The sequence below is a fragment of the Vanrija pseudolonga genome, chromosome 1, assembly GCF_020906515.1.
Source record: "Vanrija pseudolonga chromosome 1, complete sequence".
NCBI classification, from domain to species: domain Eukaryota; kingdom Fungi; phylum Basidiomycota; class Tremellomycetes; order Trichosporonales; family Trichosporonaceae; genus Vanrija; species Vanrija pseudolonga.
In genome coordinates, this window is record NC_085849.1 from 4,478,428 (window position 1) to 4,494,976 (window position 16,549).

The following is a 16,549-nucleotide window of genomic DNA, read 5'->3' on the forward strand; positions in this document are numbered from 1 at the left end:
AGGCCGGGGGACGCATTTGAAGCCCCCATCACTGCAGATGTACGGAGAGCGAGCGCACTCCGGCCCTCTCCCAGCCACACCTGGAGCAAGAGCGGGAACAGGGGGGTTTGGTCTCCCAGCCATGGTGTTCTGCGGCACACAGGTCGATTTATGGCGACACATTAGCGGGAGGGATCACCTGGAGAGCCACCACGTCGGGCTTTGCCAGGGGGGAAGACCGCGGTGACAGGGGAGCGTCTCTGGTGAAGTCGAATGGTGCGAGCTGGCGGGAGCGGGGGGCTGTGTCTCCCGGACACTGGGAAGGGACGGGGGGTAGTCGATGTCATGCGAAGGGCTGAGATCGCGGCTGAGGTCATCGGAGATGAGGTATAAGCTGATCCCCAGAGTTGCGGAGCTGTCGTGCTCCCCCTCCTCAGATTACCTGGAAGCAGGGGTGCAAGCTCACTGAATGCATCAAACTAAACCTACTCCCTCTCCTCCCCGCGACACATCTCCTCGAGCTCCTCGACCTGCGCCACGATCCGCTCGGCACCCATAGCCTCAACAAGTGCGGGGTCGAACCCGGTCTGGTCATGTTCGCGCGCGCCAGGAAGCGTAGCGGCAAAGAGCGAGCCGAGGCCGAGCGACTGGTCGAGGGGCGGCAGGCCGAGTGCCTCCATGACCATCGCAGCGACGAGCAGCGGGGAAACCACCACGCCGGCCCACTCACCCTTGAGCTCTTTCTTCACTTGCTGACGCATGGTGGTCAGTTCTTGTCCGCGGTCTGCCGTCGCGTCCTCGTCGCTCGGCTGGCCGGTGTGCCAGTCGTACAATCGGAGCAACGCAGCCCACAGGTCGGACGGCGTGCCAGGCGTTCCGGCCGCCTCCTCCGCCTCGACTGCCCACCCTGCGCGTCAGCGTCACACCTGGGAGAGAGCACTTGCTGTTCACGACCGCGACGTCGACATACGGCGCCTTGTCTGCTGTCAGCAATGCCCTGTCCACCTCGAGCTCACCGAAAACGCTCCCCGCCTCGGCGCTTGCCAACTCCTTGATGATGTTGGCCGCTACGTATGCGAACAGAGCGGCGACAATGTCGCGCGGGAAGCGTTCCCGCACGTCCTCCTCGATCGCAGTCATGGCCTGCACCGCGCCGTCCGGGTCCCCGAACATGGTACGCACTGCGTTCCTCGCCGAACCGTTGAGCCACTTGTGCAGGCGCAGCAACGCCCTGTCCCTGATGTCCTGGAGAACGCCGGGGTGCGTGGAGCCAGCTGGACAGCGAAGCCGCGCCGCACGCGGAACAGGCAGCGCGAGCACGGCAAAACCGGGGACGGCGAGCGCGTCCTGGCCCGCGAGGAGGCCGCGCTCCTGCATTGCCTGGAGGGCAGAGAGCACCGTCTCGACGCTCGCAGCCACGCTCCACTCTCCGCTGGGGCCGTGCAGCGCGCGCCGGGCCGATGACCTGAGCTGTGTGGCGAGCTTGAAGACGTACGCCGGGTCCGAGTCCACGCGGATTATGATTCCCGCCAGCCGCCGCGCGACGACGAGCTGCAGGACCTTGTTTCCTCCGTCCTGGTTCGAGAGCACAAAATGTGCCAGCACCGCGGCGGTGCGCGCCGCTGCCTGGAGCCGCGGGCCGTCGGCCACCTCGTTCGGTCGACGTCTGTCACGGTGATTTCGGGCCTTGGAGGCTTGCGCCGGGTGAGGGAGGGCGGACGGAGGCAACGGGGGGTGAGGCGGGCGACTGGTTGTGCGGGAGCATGGCGCGTTGAGGGGTTGCACAGGGAATAGTTGGTGCGGTCTTTGGTATTGGACACTCGGTGTCGCCTGGGAGAGGCGAGTGGCTGGGTTAGGTGAGGCGGGGCTGGAGTCAGTTGGGTGTGGGTAACGTGCGCTGGAATCACAGTGAGTGCGGTGGAAAGTTGAAGGAACGTGTGCAAATGACCATGGATGTATGCAGCAGAACCAGGCGGCGACGCGCCCAAACTCGCAGTAGAAGATTGATCGTGTGTGTGGCCTCGTTGACACCGCGCGCGGTGATGGCGTCACGCTCACCTCCTCGCAAGGCCGATTCTTCTCACTCCAAAAACTCGAAACACCAGCAATCCATGCCCACTATAATATACAAGTAAATGGGAACACAAGGAGATGCATGCGCCCCAGCCCGACAATTATCGGAATTTACAGTGGCGCGTGGCGCCATCACGCTCGACACATCTTCTCGAGAGCAAGCAGCGTCATGACGCGGAACTTGACGCCTTTGCCCTCCAAAAGCGCGAGACCGGTGTAGTTGTTCCACTTTGCGCTGGCCAGCGTGGCGGGGTATAGCGTGTCGATGCGATATCGGCGGTCCAATGGGGCGCCACATATGGTCTTGTGCAGCTGGGCCGCGATGTCCGCGTTGCTTCCGCCTCCGCCACCGGTCGACGCGATCTCTGCACACTGCCTCTTGAGGCGCGACGCGAGACCCGAGCTCCCGGCTCCCAGACTGCCGGTGTACCACCTCATGAAGGTCATCATCGAGCTCCAGAGGGGCGGCGTGCCGCTGTTGATGGACTTCACCTGCCTTCCCCATTCTGCAGTCAGCTCAGTTTGTGGACGGCTCACTCACCCATCACCACTCCTCCTGGGACCTCAGCTGAAATGTCTGGTGTCAGTGACGTCGAGGAGTGGCGCATACCTTGGTCGCTGAGGCGCCTGTTTCGTGCCATGGCACCCATGAGTTCCGCCGCGAACGAGGCGTAGATTGCCTCGCAGAGGACCTTCGCCACGGCCGTCGACATGCTCGACTTGATGCGCTCTTGGATCGCTGCAATTTGCCCCACGGCCTGAGGACAGTCGGACATGAGGGTTGCGTAAAGGATTACCCCCTGTGCCGTGACGTAGTCGGAGAGGTGGGCCGCCGCGATAGTTTTGAGTTCGGCGACGAGGCGGGCGAAACGCGTCAGGTTATCGCCTGTATGAGGGTCGGCGGTGTCCGAGGCACCCTCATCCTCTTGTTCCAGCACCAGGTGAGCCTCCATGGCAGGCGCCCACCGTACACCGAGGTGGGGAGATGTTGGGCTGACGGCGGCGAGCAAAACACGCTCCTCCATGGCCTGTATGACGACAAATGCGGCCCGCGCAGCCCGGAGGAAGTCCGACCCGCTGGTCGCTGCCTTGTCAAGGTACTCGCGCAGGACGCAAGCGACAAACCCAGGGAAGAGGGGAAGCAGGTATGTCGAGCTGGAGGAAGGTGAGAGTAGCAGATCCGAAAGGCGCCGGGCAAACACCAGCCGGGGGAGCCCCGCGTTCCTCGTGTCGAGCGCGAAGGTGAACAGCATTCGCACGAGTACGGCTGCGCGGGTCCGGCGCTCCTCCTCTCCTCGCCACTGGGGTTCGGTCCAGTCCTGCACCGTGATAGAGGGGGCCGGCGGGGTGACGACGAGGAGTGGGATATTTGGGTTGTGCGGTGTGACGTTCGGCGTGTAGGGTGGTGTCGGCGGTCCGAGTGAGGGAGGGGAAGAGCTGTCCGAGTCCGCGGCGTACCCCTCGTCGTCGGTGGCGGGGCTGGAGCCGGAGTCGGATGAGGGGGCTGGACTGCTGGTGTAGGACGGGGGGTTGTGTAGCCGGGGAGTGACGTGCCACAGAGTCCGGACGTTGGGCTGGTCTGCGTTTGGCATGGCTGGTACGGTCGAGCTGGGTTGGTGTTGGTGGCAATGAGTCGGTGAGTGGGTGAGTAGAGAGCGAATATATGATGTGCAGTTCCGCGTGGGGCCGAGTCGCTCCATGCCTTCACCAGCGTAATGGGAACGGCGTGTAACAGTCGGGAGATGTGTACAAACAACAGGAGCGCCGCGGAGTGATAGGATGAGTGTTGATGGCGAGGGGATTGGAACGGTACGGTCGGGTGGCAGGTGCCATCACTGCCTCGGTCGGTTGTTCTCCCCCGTACTGTTGAGTCCATCAGGGTATACGATGCCGCATTGTCTAAAGAGAGAGAACACAGACTATGCAAGATGTCATTCTACGCAGATCTACGACACCTACACCCCCTCGACACAAATCCCCCTCGCGCGCCCCATCAATCCCGCCACACGACGCCACTCTCGCACGCGTACTCGAAGGTCCCCCACCGGTTCTTAATCTCGGTTGGGACGCCGTTCCGGTGGAGACGGAGTCCGGGAATCTGCCAGTCGGCCTTGACTTCCCCCATGTCCTCGGGGAAGAGGGAGCGCAGGCCGAACATGCCATCGAAGGGCGGGTATCGCATGGCAGAGAGCAACTCGCGCGCTACGTTCGCGCTCGGCTGCCCGCGCTTCGTGGTGGCACGCGCGCCGATACCCAACAGCTTGGCCTCCGTGTTGCGCTTGCGCCGGTCGTCGGTCCCGCTGCACCACTTGAGCAGGCGCGCCGCGGCGTGCCAGATCCCTGCTTCGGACTTGTTGGAGAGCAGGCGTGCCCCGGTGTGGCGGAACGCTGGAGGGTCAGCTTCGTGAGCTGTGGGTTCGAGCGCCAAAGCTCACTTTCTAGTACTGCCGAGTCGATGAGGGGCTCCCAATCTACATGGTTAGTCTGTGGAAGGAAGGGGACACTCACTGTCTTCTCCCTTGGCGAGGTGGGCGATCAACTCCACTCCCGGGCTGGCGTAGATCGCCTTCAAGACCATGCCCGCCCACACGTCGTCCATGCCGTCCTTGACCACCTTCTCAATGCCGGCCATCTCGACCTGCACCTTGGCGTCCGCCTCGGGGCTGCCGAGCTTGGTGACCATGGACACCGCCCCGATACCCAAAACCTCCAGCAAGAGATCCACCGCGTCAGCGCCGATCTCCAGCAGGGGGACGAGGAACTCGTGCCGCCCGTCCTGGATGCCGGGGTTGTTCACCGGGTTCTTGGGGTAGAGCGGCAAGCAACGGAACGCAATCTCGTACACCTCCCGCATCCCTTGGACGACGGTGATGATGGCTAGTGTGCGAGCTATGGGGGCCTTGCTGGTGCTGTCCCGGGAGGTCTTGACGAGGCGGACCTGGCGGTCAATGGCGCGCTTGAGGGCGCGCACGAGCTCCTTGGGGGGCAGGCGGGCAGGAGGGCCGTCGGGCAAGGCGACGCGGAGGACCACCTCGGCGATCAGGCGGCCGAAGAGCAGTGTGATGCGCGGTGGAGCGGTGCAGAGGTAGTCGAACAGATGTGGGATGAACGTGTTGATCCGTTCGACAATACGCGCGTCGTTTTCCTCCTGTGGCGTCATGGGAGCCGGGGGTGGGGGAGTCGGGAGGTGGCCGAAGGTGATCTTTCGCTGGGGAGGGTAGGCGCCAGGAACGGTCGGGGGTTGGGCTGCGCGCAGCTCCAGCATGTCCTCGAGCTCGGGCTCCACCCAGCGGTGGTAATACTGCGCCAGGAGGAGAGCGAAGACGGCGTCCAGGGTGGCCCCAGGGACGAAGTGAGCGACCGCCGCCACCGTGACGATTCGGACGAGGACGTGCAGGCCGAGGGCGAGGAGGGAGGTGCCGGGAATGAAGGATAGGATGTCCTCGAGGAGGATGACGAGGACCCCGAGGGCCAGGTAGAAGCCTCCCGAGCGGAGGGCGTACCGGAGGGTGTCGAGCACCGTCGCCGCGGACGGGAGAGAGACGTGGCGGAGAGCGGTGAGGTCGGGAATCATGCCGACGAGTGTGACTTGAACCATCCTGGTTCCTAGGAGGATGTACAGGAAGGCCTTGCAGAGCTGGTATGCGCTGCGGGCGGTGAACTCGACCAGGAGCTGGAGCATGTCTGTTGGGTGGTGTGGGTAAGGTGTTGGGGGTCAAAGTGGACGGAGTTTGGGAAGAGAAAGAGTTGCATGCACCCCCAAGGTATACCAGCGCTGCCCCCAGCTCGAGGGAGTGTTGGGGGCAGCTTGGACCAGGCAGGGCAGCATGTGTGTGTGTGTGTGGGCTTGCACACAACTGTCCGCGACGGCGAGGACGGCGCGAGGAGGTGGTGTGTGTGGTCGGCGTGGCCGCCACCCTGGCCATTGTGCGCGCCATTGTAATCCCAGCACTCGACGGCGCGTGGGTGCCCCAGGACGCTTGTGTGCACGCTGAATGCTGCTGATTGCAAGATGCGTGGCGCGGGCGTGTTGCAGCCACCACTCGCGTCTCATCCGCCTCGTGGCGTGGACGCCAGCCTCGCGCGTTCAGACCATGCATCCGTTGCATCCGGGCAATCTGCGACGTCAGCCCTCGCTGCCCTCGGTCACCCGAGACGCGTTTCAGCATGCCCGCCCTGGTCCTGCTGCGTCGGATCCAAACGGTTCCCCTCGGCGGCAAGCGCCGCCACTCACCAGTGTCAGTGAGACTCGCTGGAATGTCTTGGCACGCAAGCTTGGGTGACGACGAGCGCGGGGGGGGGGGGGTACTGAAGCACTTAGGGCTGCTTGCTCGCGGGCCCTACAACATCCATCCAGCTCGTCGACGTCTCATCCGCCCATCTTATCGCTAGCCTAGCCATGAGCAGCAATAGCAACATCAGCAGCAGCAGCACGCCGTACGTCCCCCTGGTCGGCGGGAGCATCTACGTGCCCACCATCGACGTCAAGATCACCGGCTCGAGCAGCTGCTTCGACGCCGTGTGCGGCAAGTACGTCGTCGGGCGGAACAGCAACAGCTCGAGCTGCTTCGGCATGCCCGTGTACTTCAACCACACGATCCCCGCTGCGCTAGCAAGCAAGAAATGCGCGAGCGAGGCCGACATCCACGTGTCGTGGGCGACCAACAACAAGACGGGCGCGCTGATTCCGTACATCACGAGCACGGACACGCACTATCCCTACAAGTGTATCTTCTCCAACGGCGCGTGTGCCGGCGAGATCTGCAACCTCCAGCGCCAACCCGCCAACGCCACAAGCGACGGCAGGACAGAGTGCTACAGCGATCCGCTCGTCGCGATGCCTGCCCCGTGGCTGCCGAAACTCGCCAACGTGTCCGACCAGTGTGCGGGCCAGCCGGTGACCTGTGTCGTCGTCGATGGGCGCAGCACGCAGGAGTACTCGGGTGCGCTGGCGACGGCCGCGCCAAAGTCGCTGGTGCTGCTTGGCGCCGCGTCGGCAGCGCTGGGGCTCTTGGGCGTCGTTGGGCTGTAGGACGGCCTGTGGACGAGATCACACACTGTATGCCTATCCCAATTGTACCCCTATGCACATTGTACTTGTGATGATGGTGAGGCAGCGTTGGACCCCGCCACCATGCGTCTGCCGCGGGCATCCACGGCCGAACAATGGGGCGTGCCGCTTGGCACAAAGTCAACGATGGCACCCGGCTTGAGCAGAGACAGTCGGCAATGCGGAGGGAGGAGAAGGACAGCGGCGGGGAGGAGCATGGGGCCACCCGCGTCCTCGTCCGGTCCGCAGCTGTGGAGCGGGGGTGCGCGGCGGGTACTTAGGTGCACCGTCTTTCGGGTCTGTATCTCTTCCCCCATCCCGATACCGCGACCGCGACAACAACCATGGGCCTGTTCTCCAAGAAGGAAGCCGCGCACGACAATGGCGAGAGCCAGGCGCCTCCCAAGGGCCGCAAGCTCGGTGCCGTTGGAACGTGAGTCGTGGCGTCTCGACGAGGCGAGAGTGATGACGGCAAGCTAACGGCCCCCGCAGCATCTTCGCCTCGGTGAGCGGATAGATAGCGACGGTGGCAAGGAACCGCAACTCACACCACCGCAGGGCTCGGCCATGTTCGCCGATGGCTACGCCAACGCCGCCATGGGCCCCGTTCTCACCATCCTCTCCCGCCCCGACATGTACAAGGACTGGCTGAAGAGCGGCGAGCGCAACAAGTCGCTCCTGACCGCCATGGTGTTTGCCGGTGCGTAGTGTGGCGAGGGAGAGATCGAGGAAGCCCCACTAACATCCCGCAGGCATGGTCATGGGCCAGCTGTGTAAGTAGCAGCGGTATCGCGTTGCCGCGAAGCTCCTCGCCCTCCAGCCACTAACACCACCCGCAGCGTTCGGCTGGATCTCGGACAAGATTGGCCGCAAGTTCGCCATGTTCCTCTGCACGGCCATCATCTTCGTCTTCTCCATCCTGGCCGCATGCAGTGCCGGCCCTACGCCGCAGGTGCTCATCAACTGCCTGATCGCGTTCCGTTTCTTCCTCGGTATCGGCCTGGGTGGCGAGTACCCCTCTGGCTCTGTCGCGGCGGCCGAGGCGACCGAGAACGAGGGCATCCACAAGAAGAAGCAGCAGCGCCTGTTCATCTGGGCGACCAACTCGCAGCTCGACCTCGCGTTCACGATCGCGTGGCTCGTCGCCCTGGTCTTGTACAAGATCTTTGGCGACAACCACCTGCGCGCCGTGTGGCGCGGCACGCTCCTGCTTGGCGCCATCCCCCCGCTCATTCTTCTCATCGCGCGCATGTTCATGGAGGAGCCCCAGGCGTACAAGAAGAACTCGATGCGCCACGTCCGTATCCCCTACTGGCTCATCATCAAGCGCTATTGGCTCAAGCTCGCCGCCGTCTCCATCGTGTGGTTCATCTACAACTGGGTCACGTTCCCCTTCGGCATCTACGCCGGCATCATCACCGACAAGGCCGTGGGCCCCGACGCCACCCTCTACCAGACTCTGGCGTGGGGTGCGCTCATGAACGCCTTCTACGTGCCCGGCACCATTGTTGGATCGTTCATCTCCGACTTTATCGGCCCCAAGTACACCATGATGTTTGGACGTGAGTGGAGCGAGCGGCCCGTGGAGCAGGCCTGCCCATTGCCGCGGCTAACCACCCACAGTCATCATGCAGGCCATCTTCGGCTTCGCCATGAGCGGTGCCTACAACAAGCTTGTGCCTGCGTCGGGCGGCTCGATCGCTGGCTTTGCCGTCATGTACGGCCTCTTCCTGGCCTTTGGTGAGGTCGGCCCCGGCAACAACCTTGGTCTCCTGGCCTCCAAGTCGGTCGGCCCCACCGCTGCCCGTGGTCAGCTGTACGGCATCGCCGCTGCTGTTGGCAAGACTGGCGCCTTTATCGGCACCTACACCTTCCCCTACATCCAGAAGAGCTTTGACAACAAGAGCGGATACCTCTCCAACACTGGTGAGTTGCGGAGTCTGCCCTCAACGCAGCAAACTGACATATCCAGGCCTCTTCTGGGTCGGTTCCGCCCTCGCCGTCTTCTCGGCCTGTGTCACCTTCTTGGGCGTGCACAACATCAAGCCCGACCACATGCAGGAGGAGGACGCCGCGTTCCGCGAGTACCTCGCCGCGCACGGCTTCGACGTGTCGCAGATCGGCGAGCCCGGCCACCGCGAGGGCGACATTAACCCCGCGATCGGCGGCGCCGTGCCCCGCGACGCTGACGTGTACGAGCAGGATGTCAAGAACTAGGGTGTGCAAGGTGGAGGCAGTGGTGGTAGTGCGGCCTGACGTGCTATTCAACTGGTGCGGGCGCGCGCTGTCGCTCGACGTGGTTGTGGTATAATAGTCAGTCTGGGATGTTAATGCTTGTCGTTCAGTTCATTGTCGTCGGCTGGGGTCCGCCTCAGTGCGGCCACGGTGCGACGGGAGTGTTGCGGCCCACTGCTCTTTGTCGGTCGCCGGCCGACCTACTCGACATCCAAGGTCGCGATAACAGAATGCCCGAGGCCGTGTGGAGGATGCAGAGCAAAGGTGCGAATCTGATATGCATTGATCTTGATTGGAATTTATCCGCCGTGTAGCCGACGCAAGAGTCGAGGAGGGGGCCGCGGGGGAGAGCCGCTTGGCCACTTCCCTGCCACCTCCTCGCCACCTCCCTTGCGAGCTACGCGGGGTCAGCCAGTCACATCGAGTCGGTTACGGTCCGACGGGCAACTCGGACTCGGAGTCTCCACATCTCTCGCATCTCGCACAATATCGTATCGACTCGTCGTCTAGCACACACCACACTCGCACGCACAAAACGCGGTATATATAGCATCGCATCCGACTCTCATCTCTGCACCCATCCACCGATCCCAACGACACGATGACCGACCCCATCCCTGTCCGCACCGAGGCCGAGCAGACGGCCTACGCCGCCGGGCTGCGCGAGGCCGAGCGCAAGGCCATGGGCATGTTCGACGAGATCGAGGGGCTGATCAAGCCCGGCGTGAGCGAGAAGGCGCTGTCGGACGCGATCCACCAGCTCGGCCTGGAGCGGCACGGGCTCCGCACGCACTGGCACAAGCGTGTCGTGCGGAGCGGCGAGAACACGCTCGCGCCGTTCGAGGAGAACCCGCCCGACCGCGTCATCCAGGCGGACGACATCCTGATCGTCGACCTCGGGCCGGTCTTCGAGGCGTGGGAGGCCGACTTTGGGCGCACGTACGTCGTCGGCAACGACCCCGAGAAGATTGCGCTGCGCGACGCGCTCGAGCCCATCTGGGTCGACGTCAAGGCACAGTACGACAAGCAGCCAGGCATGAGCGGCGAGCAGCTGTACGCCATTGCCGTCAAGGCGGCGCAGGAGAAGGGCTACGACTTTGGTGCCCCGCTCGCTGGACACATCGTCGGCTCGTTCCCCCACGAGCGTATCCCCAAGGACAAGATCACGCTCTACATCTCCGAGGGCAACAGCGGCTCCATGATCTCGGTCGGAAAGGGCGGCTACAACCGTCACTGGATCCTTGAGATCCACCTCCGCGACAAGAAGGGCCGGTACCAGGGCTTCTACGAGCAGCTGCTTTCGGTCAACTAGGGGTGAGTGGGGGGCGCGGCGGCGAGCGAGCTAGGCTGACCAGGCTAGGAAAGAGCAGCGAGAACGCGGGAGAGCGGTTTGTGCAGTACAGTTGTTAGATATATGGCACGAGTGAGCGACACGGCCTGGGCTGCTGGCCTCGGGCCAACTGCGGCGGCCCTCCGCCGTGGGCGAGGCTGAGATGACTGATGACCGCCAACATCCGCCGACCACGGCCCCACTGCCATCACTGAGCATCATCATCAGGGCAGAAATACAACGATTAACACATTGACTAAGGGTGCCACCACTAAGGTAGGATCGACACCACCACTAAGGGTGACTGTGATCAACGGTCCCTCTCCCATCTCACCGACCTCCTCCAACTCCTTTCTCGCCTTTCCTGCACTCTCTGACAGCCTTCCAAGCAGTTCCCGATGCCTGGGGCCCCGTCTTCTTATGAACCACCACAGCCTCCGCCGCCGCCCCCGCAACCGCCGCCGCACCCTCCTCCTCCACCACCACATCCAGCGCCTCCGTTGCCGCACGCGCTGACGCCAGCGCCACACATGGCACCGGCAGAGCCCCCGTCACCGCTGAAGCCGCCGCAAGCGGCACCAGAGCCTCCGCCGCCAGACGAGCACCGCGACTGGGCCTCGCCATCGTTGATGCCGTTGACGCAAGCCGCTGATCTCGTCAGCACCAGCCAATCTCTTGCAGATCACTCACCAGCAACCATGCCGACGCCTGCGCCGATCGCCATGCCGCCCGCGATGCCGACGCCTGCCGCCAGAGCCCATGGCGCACCGAGGCCCCACACACCACCGTACATGTACGGCGTGACGCCCCAGTATGGGTCGTACACTGTCGGGCCGGCGGCCTCGGCCTTGCGCTTGCGCGAGTTGGGGTCGTGGACCTGGGGCACGAACACGTAGTTCTGGGTGAAGGGGTCCTCGTGCCCGATGTGGCCCGACTGACGATGGCGCCTGGCCATCTGGTTCTCGTGCATGGCCTCGAGCTTGCGCACGCCTGTGACGTGCACGCGGTTGTGGGTCGACGGGCACTCGGCGGCACGGTCCTCGAACGTTGCGCTCTGCGCGCTCATGGCCGCCACGTCCGGCCGTGTGCCCGCCACCGTCTTGGAGCTCGACCTCCGGCGCCAGAAGGCAAACGACGGGCCATCGTTGGACTCGCGGCGCCGCGCCTTGTCGACCACCTTCTGCGCCTTGTTGGGCACGGGGCACCCGCAGCCAGAGTACGTCGTGTGGAAGCGCTCGGCCCAGAGGGTCGCCGTCTCGTCGTAAGCGTTGCGCAGGGCAACATCGGCCACCGCGTCGTCGTGGTTGACTAGGTGGCCGACATGGTTGATCGTGTCACGAACGTAGCCGGCGGCGTGGAGCTGGTGTGTGTGCCATGCCAGGTCAATGTCCAGAGTCGGGGAGATGAACTTCCTTGGGTAAGCGTTCATCAGGTCGAGGAATGCGTCTGGATCCAGTCAGTATTGGCTGCACATCCTTCCACTCACGATACCGAGCTGCCGACTTCTGGATAAAGTAGAACCGGCTCGGATCCTGCGGATTGGTCCAGCGATGGATGCCGAGCCAGCCAATCTTCTGCATGTTGGTGACGAAGGATGCCTGGCGCATGATGGCCGGTGCGAGCTCGATGCTGGTGTCCAGGCCGGTGCCGACGCTGTAGACGCGGTTCAGGCGCATAATGGCGCCGGACATGGTTTGGCGGCTGACGTTGATCTGGACGCGGCGCGTCGTCCTGCCGGTCTTGCCTTCCAGGCTGCTCTCGACGATGGGGATGAAGCCGCCGTCCTTGACCGTCTGCTCGAAGATCTTCTCCCGAACCTTGTCCTGCGACCACTCCAGCTTGTTGCCCAAGTCGCCGACGCTGACCGCCGACTCAATGTACCCGCCGCCGAAGACCTTGGTGATGGCCGTGGCGGCGAGTGCCTGGGACATGGGTATACCGTACGCGCTCTTGATGTTCGAGTGCGCGTTGTCGCCCAGGCCGGCAAAGTGGGGCATGGTGCCTACGCGCACGCGTAGCAAGTCCCGCAGGAACCGGCCGACGCGGAGCACCTGGTGCGTGATGAGCAGCTGACAGGTCGAGCACCTGAACGACATGACGGGCAGCGCGAGGCCGCCGCCGGCACCAGGCAGCCCGATCACGGGCAGATCGATCGCAGTGTAGCACTGGGGGCAGTTGACCGCGACGCACGACTGCGTGCGGCTGAGCGCGACGAGCGTGCGGGCGTGCGCGTCGAGTGCGGGCGGGGGCGCCGAGGAGTCGGGTGCCGAAGAGACGGATGTGCGCTCGAACGGCTGGAACACGTACGTGTTGGGGTCGATCCGCTCACACTGGTGGTGTCTGTCAGTAGTGCCCGGTGGTTACCCACTCACGATGATGTCGAGCGGGAACGCGCCGAGGTACTTGAGCCCGCCGAACGGGCCCCAGGTGCTGCGGTAGTAGCTGCCCTGGAGCTCCATGTCGTCGTGGTAGTTGCGCGGGTTGAGGAGGTACGTGTGCCATGCCATCAAGATGTCAATGTCGGCCTCGGCGAGCACGGCGATCATGTCCTCGCGTGACGGTGCGCTGCGCCCCGGCAGTGCGGCCTGCTTGTCGCGCACGCGTGACACGGCGTCGCTCTCTGCCCAAGCCTGGAAGCGGTGCGCGGCGCGCAGGCAGAACGCAGACCACTTGACCTCGTCTGGGACTTGCGCGTCGGCGGGCCCTTCGCGCGAGAAGTCCTGGTCCCATGGCGTGGGGCACTCGCGCACGTCCTCCTGCAGCCGGTGCAGGCATGCGAGGAACTTGAGGTGGTTGACGAGCTCTGGGACCGTGACGAGCGGCTTGATGTATGACCTGCCTACGCGGAACGTCGGGGGCAGGAGCGTGGTCGGGTCGACGGGCGGCGCGGCGGGCTGCTGTTTCTGGCTCGAGCCGCCGCTCTTCTTGTCAATCGGCGGGACGTTGTACCCCTGCGCAAGGTAGACTGGCGGGGGCGCCTCGCTCGACGACGGCGTGTTGGTGAGCTGCGCGTCGTCGTACCCCTTGAACGTCTTCTTGTCGTCTCCCATGATGGTGGTGGTGGCGAAGTTGTGGATGGGGGAACGAGGAAGAGGGGGGAGGCTGGGCTGGCTATTATAAGACGTGCTCGCGGGGGTGGTGGTGCCTTGGCGGCGAGGAGAGGGGAGGCGGGGTTTGCCGTGACTCAGCTGCTGACTTGTGCTCCTCCTTGCCTGGTAACAGCGTATTGCACAAGCTATATGCTGTGCATTCTAGAGCTGCTAATCTTCGCAAATAGTTAGCCTATGCATCTTGCTCCTCCTTGCTCGACACGTTCGAGCGGGAAGACGAGGTGTCACAACAAACGCGTCCTACTGTCCTCCCCTCCGGTCCGCGGCCCACCCCCAGCCCAGGCACCAGCCCTTTGCTCTTGCGTCTTCATCGCCTCACCACACGTGCGCCAAGACAAACTGTCTGTTCAAGCAAATCACGTCCAAACCCGACCCAGTCGGCAGCTTATCTTCACAGGAGACGACGACGTCGTCGTCAGCCGAGGCGTGCATCGAGTCTCCACTCTCAATGCAACGCAGGTGCCGACCGAGAGACGTCAGGTCCAGCTGACCGACTCGAGACGGGGCCTCGCGCTGCCAGTCGCCTTGGACCCGAGCGTGCCGACTAACCGGCACCGCCATCTCTGGCTCCAATAACCCGTCGTCTACCCATCCAGCACAGCCTCGACCACGGGCCACGGGGCAGATGCGCAGAACCACAACGCACGCTCCTCCGCACAACCGGACATGCAAGAGAAGCAGGCCGGATACTGCCCGGACCAGAGGGCCCTATCCTATCGCCTCCGCCCTCCGCACGGTGCCCCGCTGCAAAGGTACTCACGCCCTCTGACGTCGTGTGGACGGAGCAGAGAGATGTCATTGGACTCTGGCTCGCAGAACCGGCAACACGGCCCGAAGCGACGCAGCAAGGCTGATCAAGAGCTGTCGGCCACGGCGCCGCTCCGTGTCATCATACGCGTGCTGCCCGACTGTGCTGCTGAGCAGACAGCGGCGACTGCTACCCCGAGGTGGTGGTCCCCGAGGTGGTTGCTGTTACTGACCCTGGGCGGCATGCCGCGCGATGTAGGCTCCATTTCGCGCGACTGGTGCATGTCGCCGTAAGGAGGCCAGTGCGGCGGGATTTACAGCAGCCGCGGGGTATACCTGCTCCAAGCACCACCTCAAGGAGTAGGAGCACCTGCGGATAAGCGGATAGCAAGGCGGTGCTGGCAGGAATGTGCCTCTCGACAACGGATGTGGCGTTCCACAACGACATCGTCACAACACCCACCTCTAACCGCTCCAAGTTAAGCATCCTAGTCGACATGTGACTGTCGATAGCAGGACCTGCCTCCCAGAGGCTGTGTCTCTCTCCGAGGGCACATGCCCTACGCAGACGCTTACGCGTCCTGGGATCGTGTGTCCAAAGGAGGGGGAGGGGGTGATCACCAGGTCTGACGAGACCCCCTCGTGAAAGCATCCGAGATCATGCCCAAAGGCATGTCTACGCCCCGATGCCCCCTGTGACGTACACCTGTGGCAGCCGAGCCGAGGCCGGAGGCACGAGAGCAAGTAGCAATAATGATGCTGTGGCGGCGGCGACCTCATGGGCTTTGTCATGCAGCACATATCATACCTGGGCACGGAGCCCCGGCGCATGGCGGCGTGGCGAGTGTGGGACGGCTCGCACCCGCGCGCCGTCATAGACAACCCAGCTCGCCGTCCAACACCACCCGCCAGCCAAGGCGGGTGCTGCAGCGGCCTGTTGCCTCCTCACCGAAGCACAGGTCCACGGTTCGAGTCCGTGCAGAATCCGGTCCCAAGGGGTTGGGCGACGGGTTCGGGGAGTAGAGTTGTGTGTTTGTGTGTTTGCGTGTTTGCGTGTGTGGGGGTGTGTGTGGCGTGTGTGGCTTTGTCGTGAGGTGTGAGGTAGGGCGATGGCTCCGGTCATCCTGCACTCACCACTGGCACCCCGCACAACCGCGATGATCAACGATACATGCGTTTCGTCCCCCTCATCGATATACCACCTACACTCGCCCACAAGCCCCCCATGCCCAGTGACATGGCGCACGACATGCAAGGGAGCAGTGTGCGCCATTAGGTTTTCGTCTGCGTGCCAGGGTGAGGAGGAGAGAGTCAGTAAATCAACTCGCTTGAGGGCATGAGCCGTGACCGCTCTTGTCCACTTGGTTTTGGTGCTCCTCCTCCGCTCCTCCTCCGCTCTCCCTCGTCTCTCCGACTGAGCGGGCCAAACATAGCAGTAAGTTGAGCAGTGTGAGCTCGCGTGAGCCTCGCCCCATTCTGGGTCCATGCATTGAGTCGCGGTCGCATCCATCAGTGAGGCTGGACGCGGCGGGTCGCCTCATACCAAAATCAATTTGGTCGGTTACGCTGTTTCAAACGCGGACGCGTGGGTCGGTCGTGTTTGTGAAACTCTGTGCTGTTTTGGGGCAGGAGCTCACGAGGCTCAGAGCCTCACTTCAGCGACCGGTGATGCTGGGGGCACGCTGTGGACGAACGACGTCGGCAGCGTCGGCGAGCTCGCTGCCGTCCTCGCCGATTCAGACGCAGCGAGCGACAGTGCACCGATTCTGCACATGTAGCAGAGCAGCCACAACAGGAACCCCCACCCACCCACCCATACCTACGCATCCATGCATCCGTGCCTTTTCTGTGCACATCCAAATCCAACGCCGCCCGAGGCTAGCCGTAACCGGCATCTCCCCCGGCTGCAGTAATCCGGGCACACGAGATAAGGGCCCTTGGCCGCATACCGCGCGCTAGCAAGACCCAAGGTTTGGACTGCACTGGGAATGTGGTCACAGAACAGGTGGTGGTGTCACTGGAACG

The 16,549-nt window shown here is 63.6% G+C and overlaps 5 protein-coding genes across 5 annotated transcripts; 3 read left to right on the forward strand and 2 right to left on the reverse strand.

Moving 5' to 3' along the window:
* Window positions 1-464: 464 nt before the first annotated feature.
* Window positions 465-5,734, reverse strand: LOC62_01G001671 (uncharacterized protein; the record flags this gene model as incomplete). Its single annotated transcript, XM_062768166.1, has 8 exons — window positions 465-886; window positions 996-1,645; window positions 2,189-2,558; window positions 2,594-2,629; window positions 2,663-3,207; window positions 4,098-4,440; window positions 4,488-4,523; window positions 4,561-5,734. 8 exons carry the CDS (start codon window positions 5,732-5,734, stop codon window positions 465-467), a joined length of 3,576 nt encoding a protein of 1,191 aa, XP_062624150.1.
* A 717-nt stretch (window positions 5,735-6,451) lies between these two features.
* On the forward strand, window positions 6,452-7,084 carry LOC62_01G001672 (uncharacterized protein; the record flags this gene model as incomplete). Its single annotated transcript, XM_062768167.1, has 1 exon — window positions 6,452-7,084. One exon carries the CDS (start codon window positions 6,452-6,454, stop codon window positions 7,082-7,084), a length of 633 nt encoding a protein of 210 aa, XP_062624151.1.
* Window positions 7,085-7,446: 362 nt separating this feature from the next.
* Window positions 7,447-9,319, forward strand: GIT4_2 (Glycerophosphocholine permease GIT4; the record flags this gene model as incomplete). The annotated part of the gene is made up of 7 exons (XM_062768168.1): window positions 7,447-7,535; window positions 7,595-7,607; window positions 7,661-7,802; window positions 7,855-7,875; window positions 7,942-8,664; window positions 8,726-9,028; window positions 9,075-9,319. 7 exons carry the CDS (start codon window positions 7,447-7,449, stop codon window positions 9,317-9,319), a joined length of 1,536 nt encoding a protein of 511 aa, XP_062624152.1.
* A 499-nt stretch (window positions 9,320-9,818) lies between these two features.
* Window positions 9,819-10,805, forward strand: pepQ (Xaa-Pro dipeptidase). The gene is made up of 2 exons (XM_062768169.1): window positions 9,819-10,649; window positions 10,698-10,805. Exon 1 carries the CDS (start codon window positions 9,939-9,941, stop codon window positions 10,647-10,649), a length of 711 nt encoding a protein of 236 aa, XP_062624153.1. The 5' UTR covers window positions 9,819-9,938; the 3' UTR covers window positions 10,698-10,805.
* A 66-nt stretch (window positions 10,806-10,871) lies between these two features.
* GRDP1 (Glycine-rich domain-containing protein 1) lies at window positions 10,872-13,739 on the reverse strand. The gene is made up of 4 exons (XM_062768170.1): window positions 13,040-13,739; window positions 12,154-12,997; window positions 11,358-12,113; window positions 10,872-11,315 (listed from the first exon to the last, which is right to left on the reverse strand). Exons 1-4 carry the CDS (start codon window positions 13,715-13,717, stop codon window positions 11,086-11,088), a joined length of 2,508 nt encoding a protein of 835 aa, XP_062624154.1. The 5' UTR covers window positions 13,718-13,739; the 3' UTR covers window positions 10,872-11,085.
* Window positions 13,740-16,549: the final 2,810 nt, after the last annotated feature.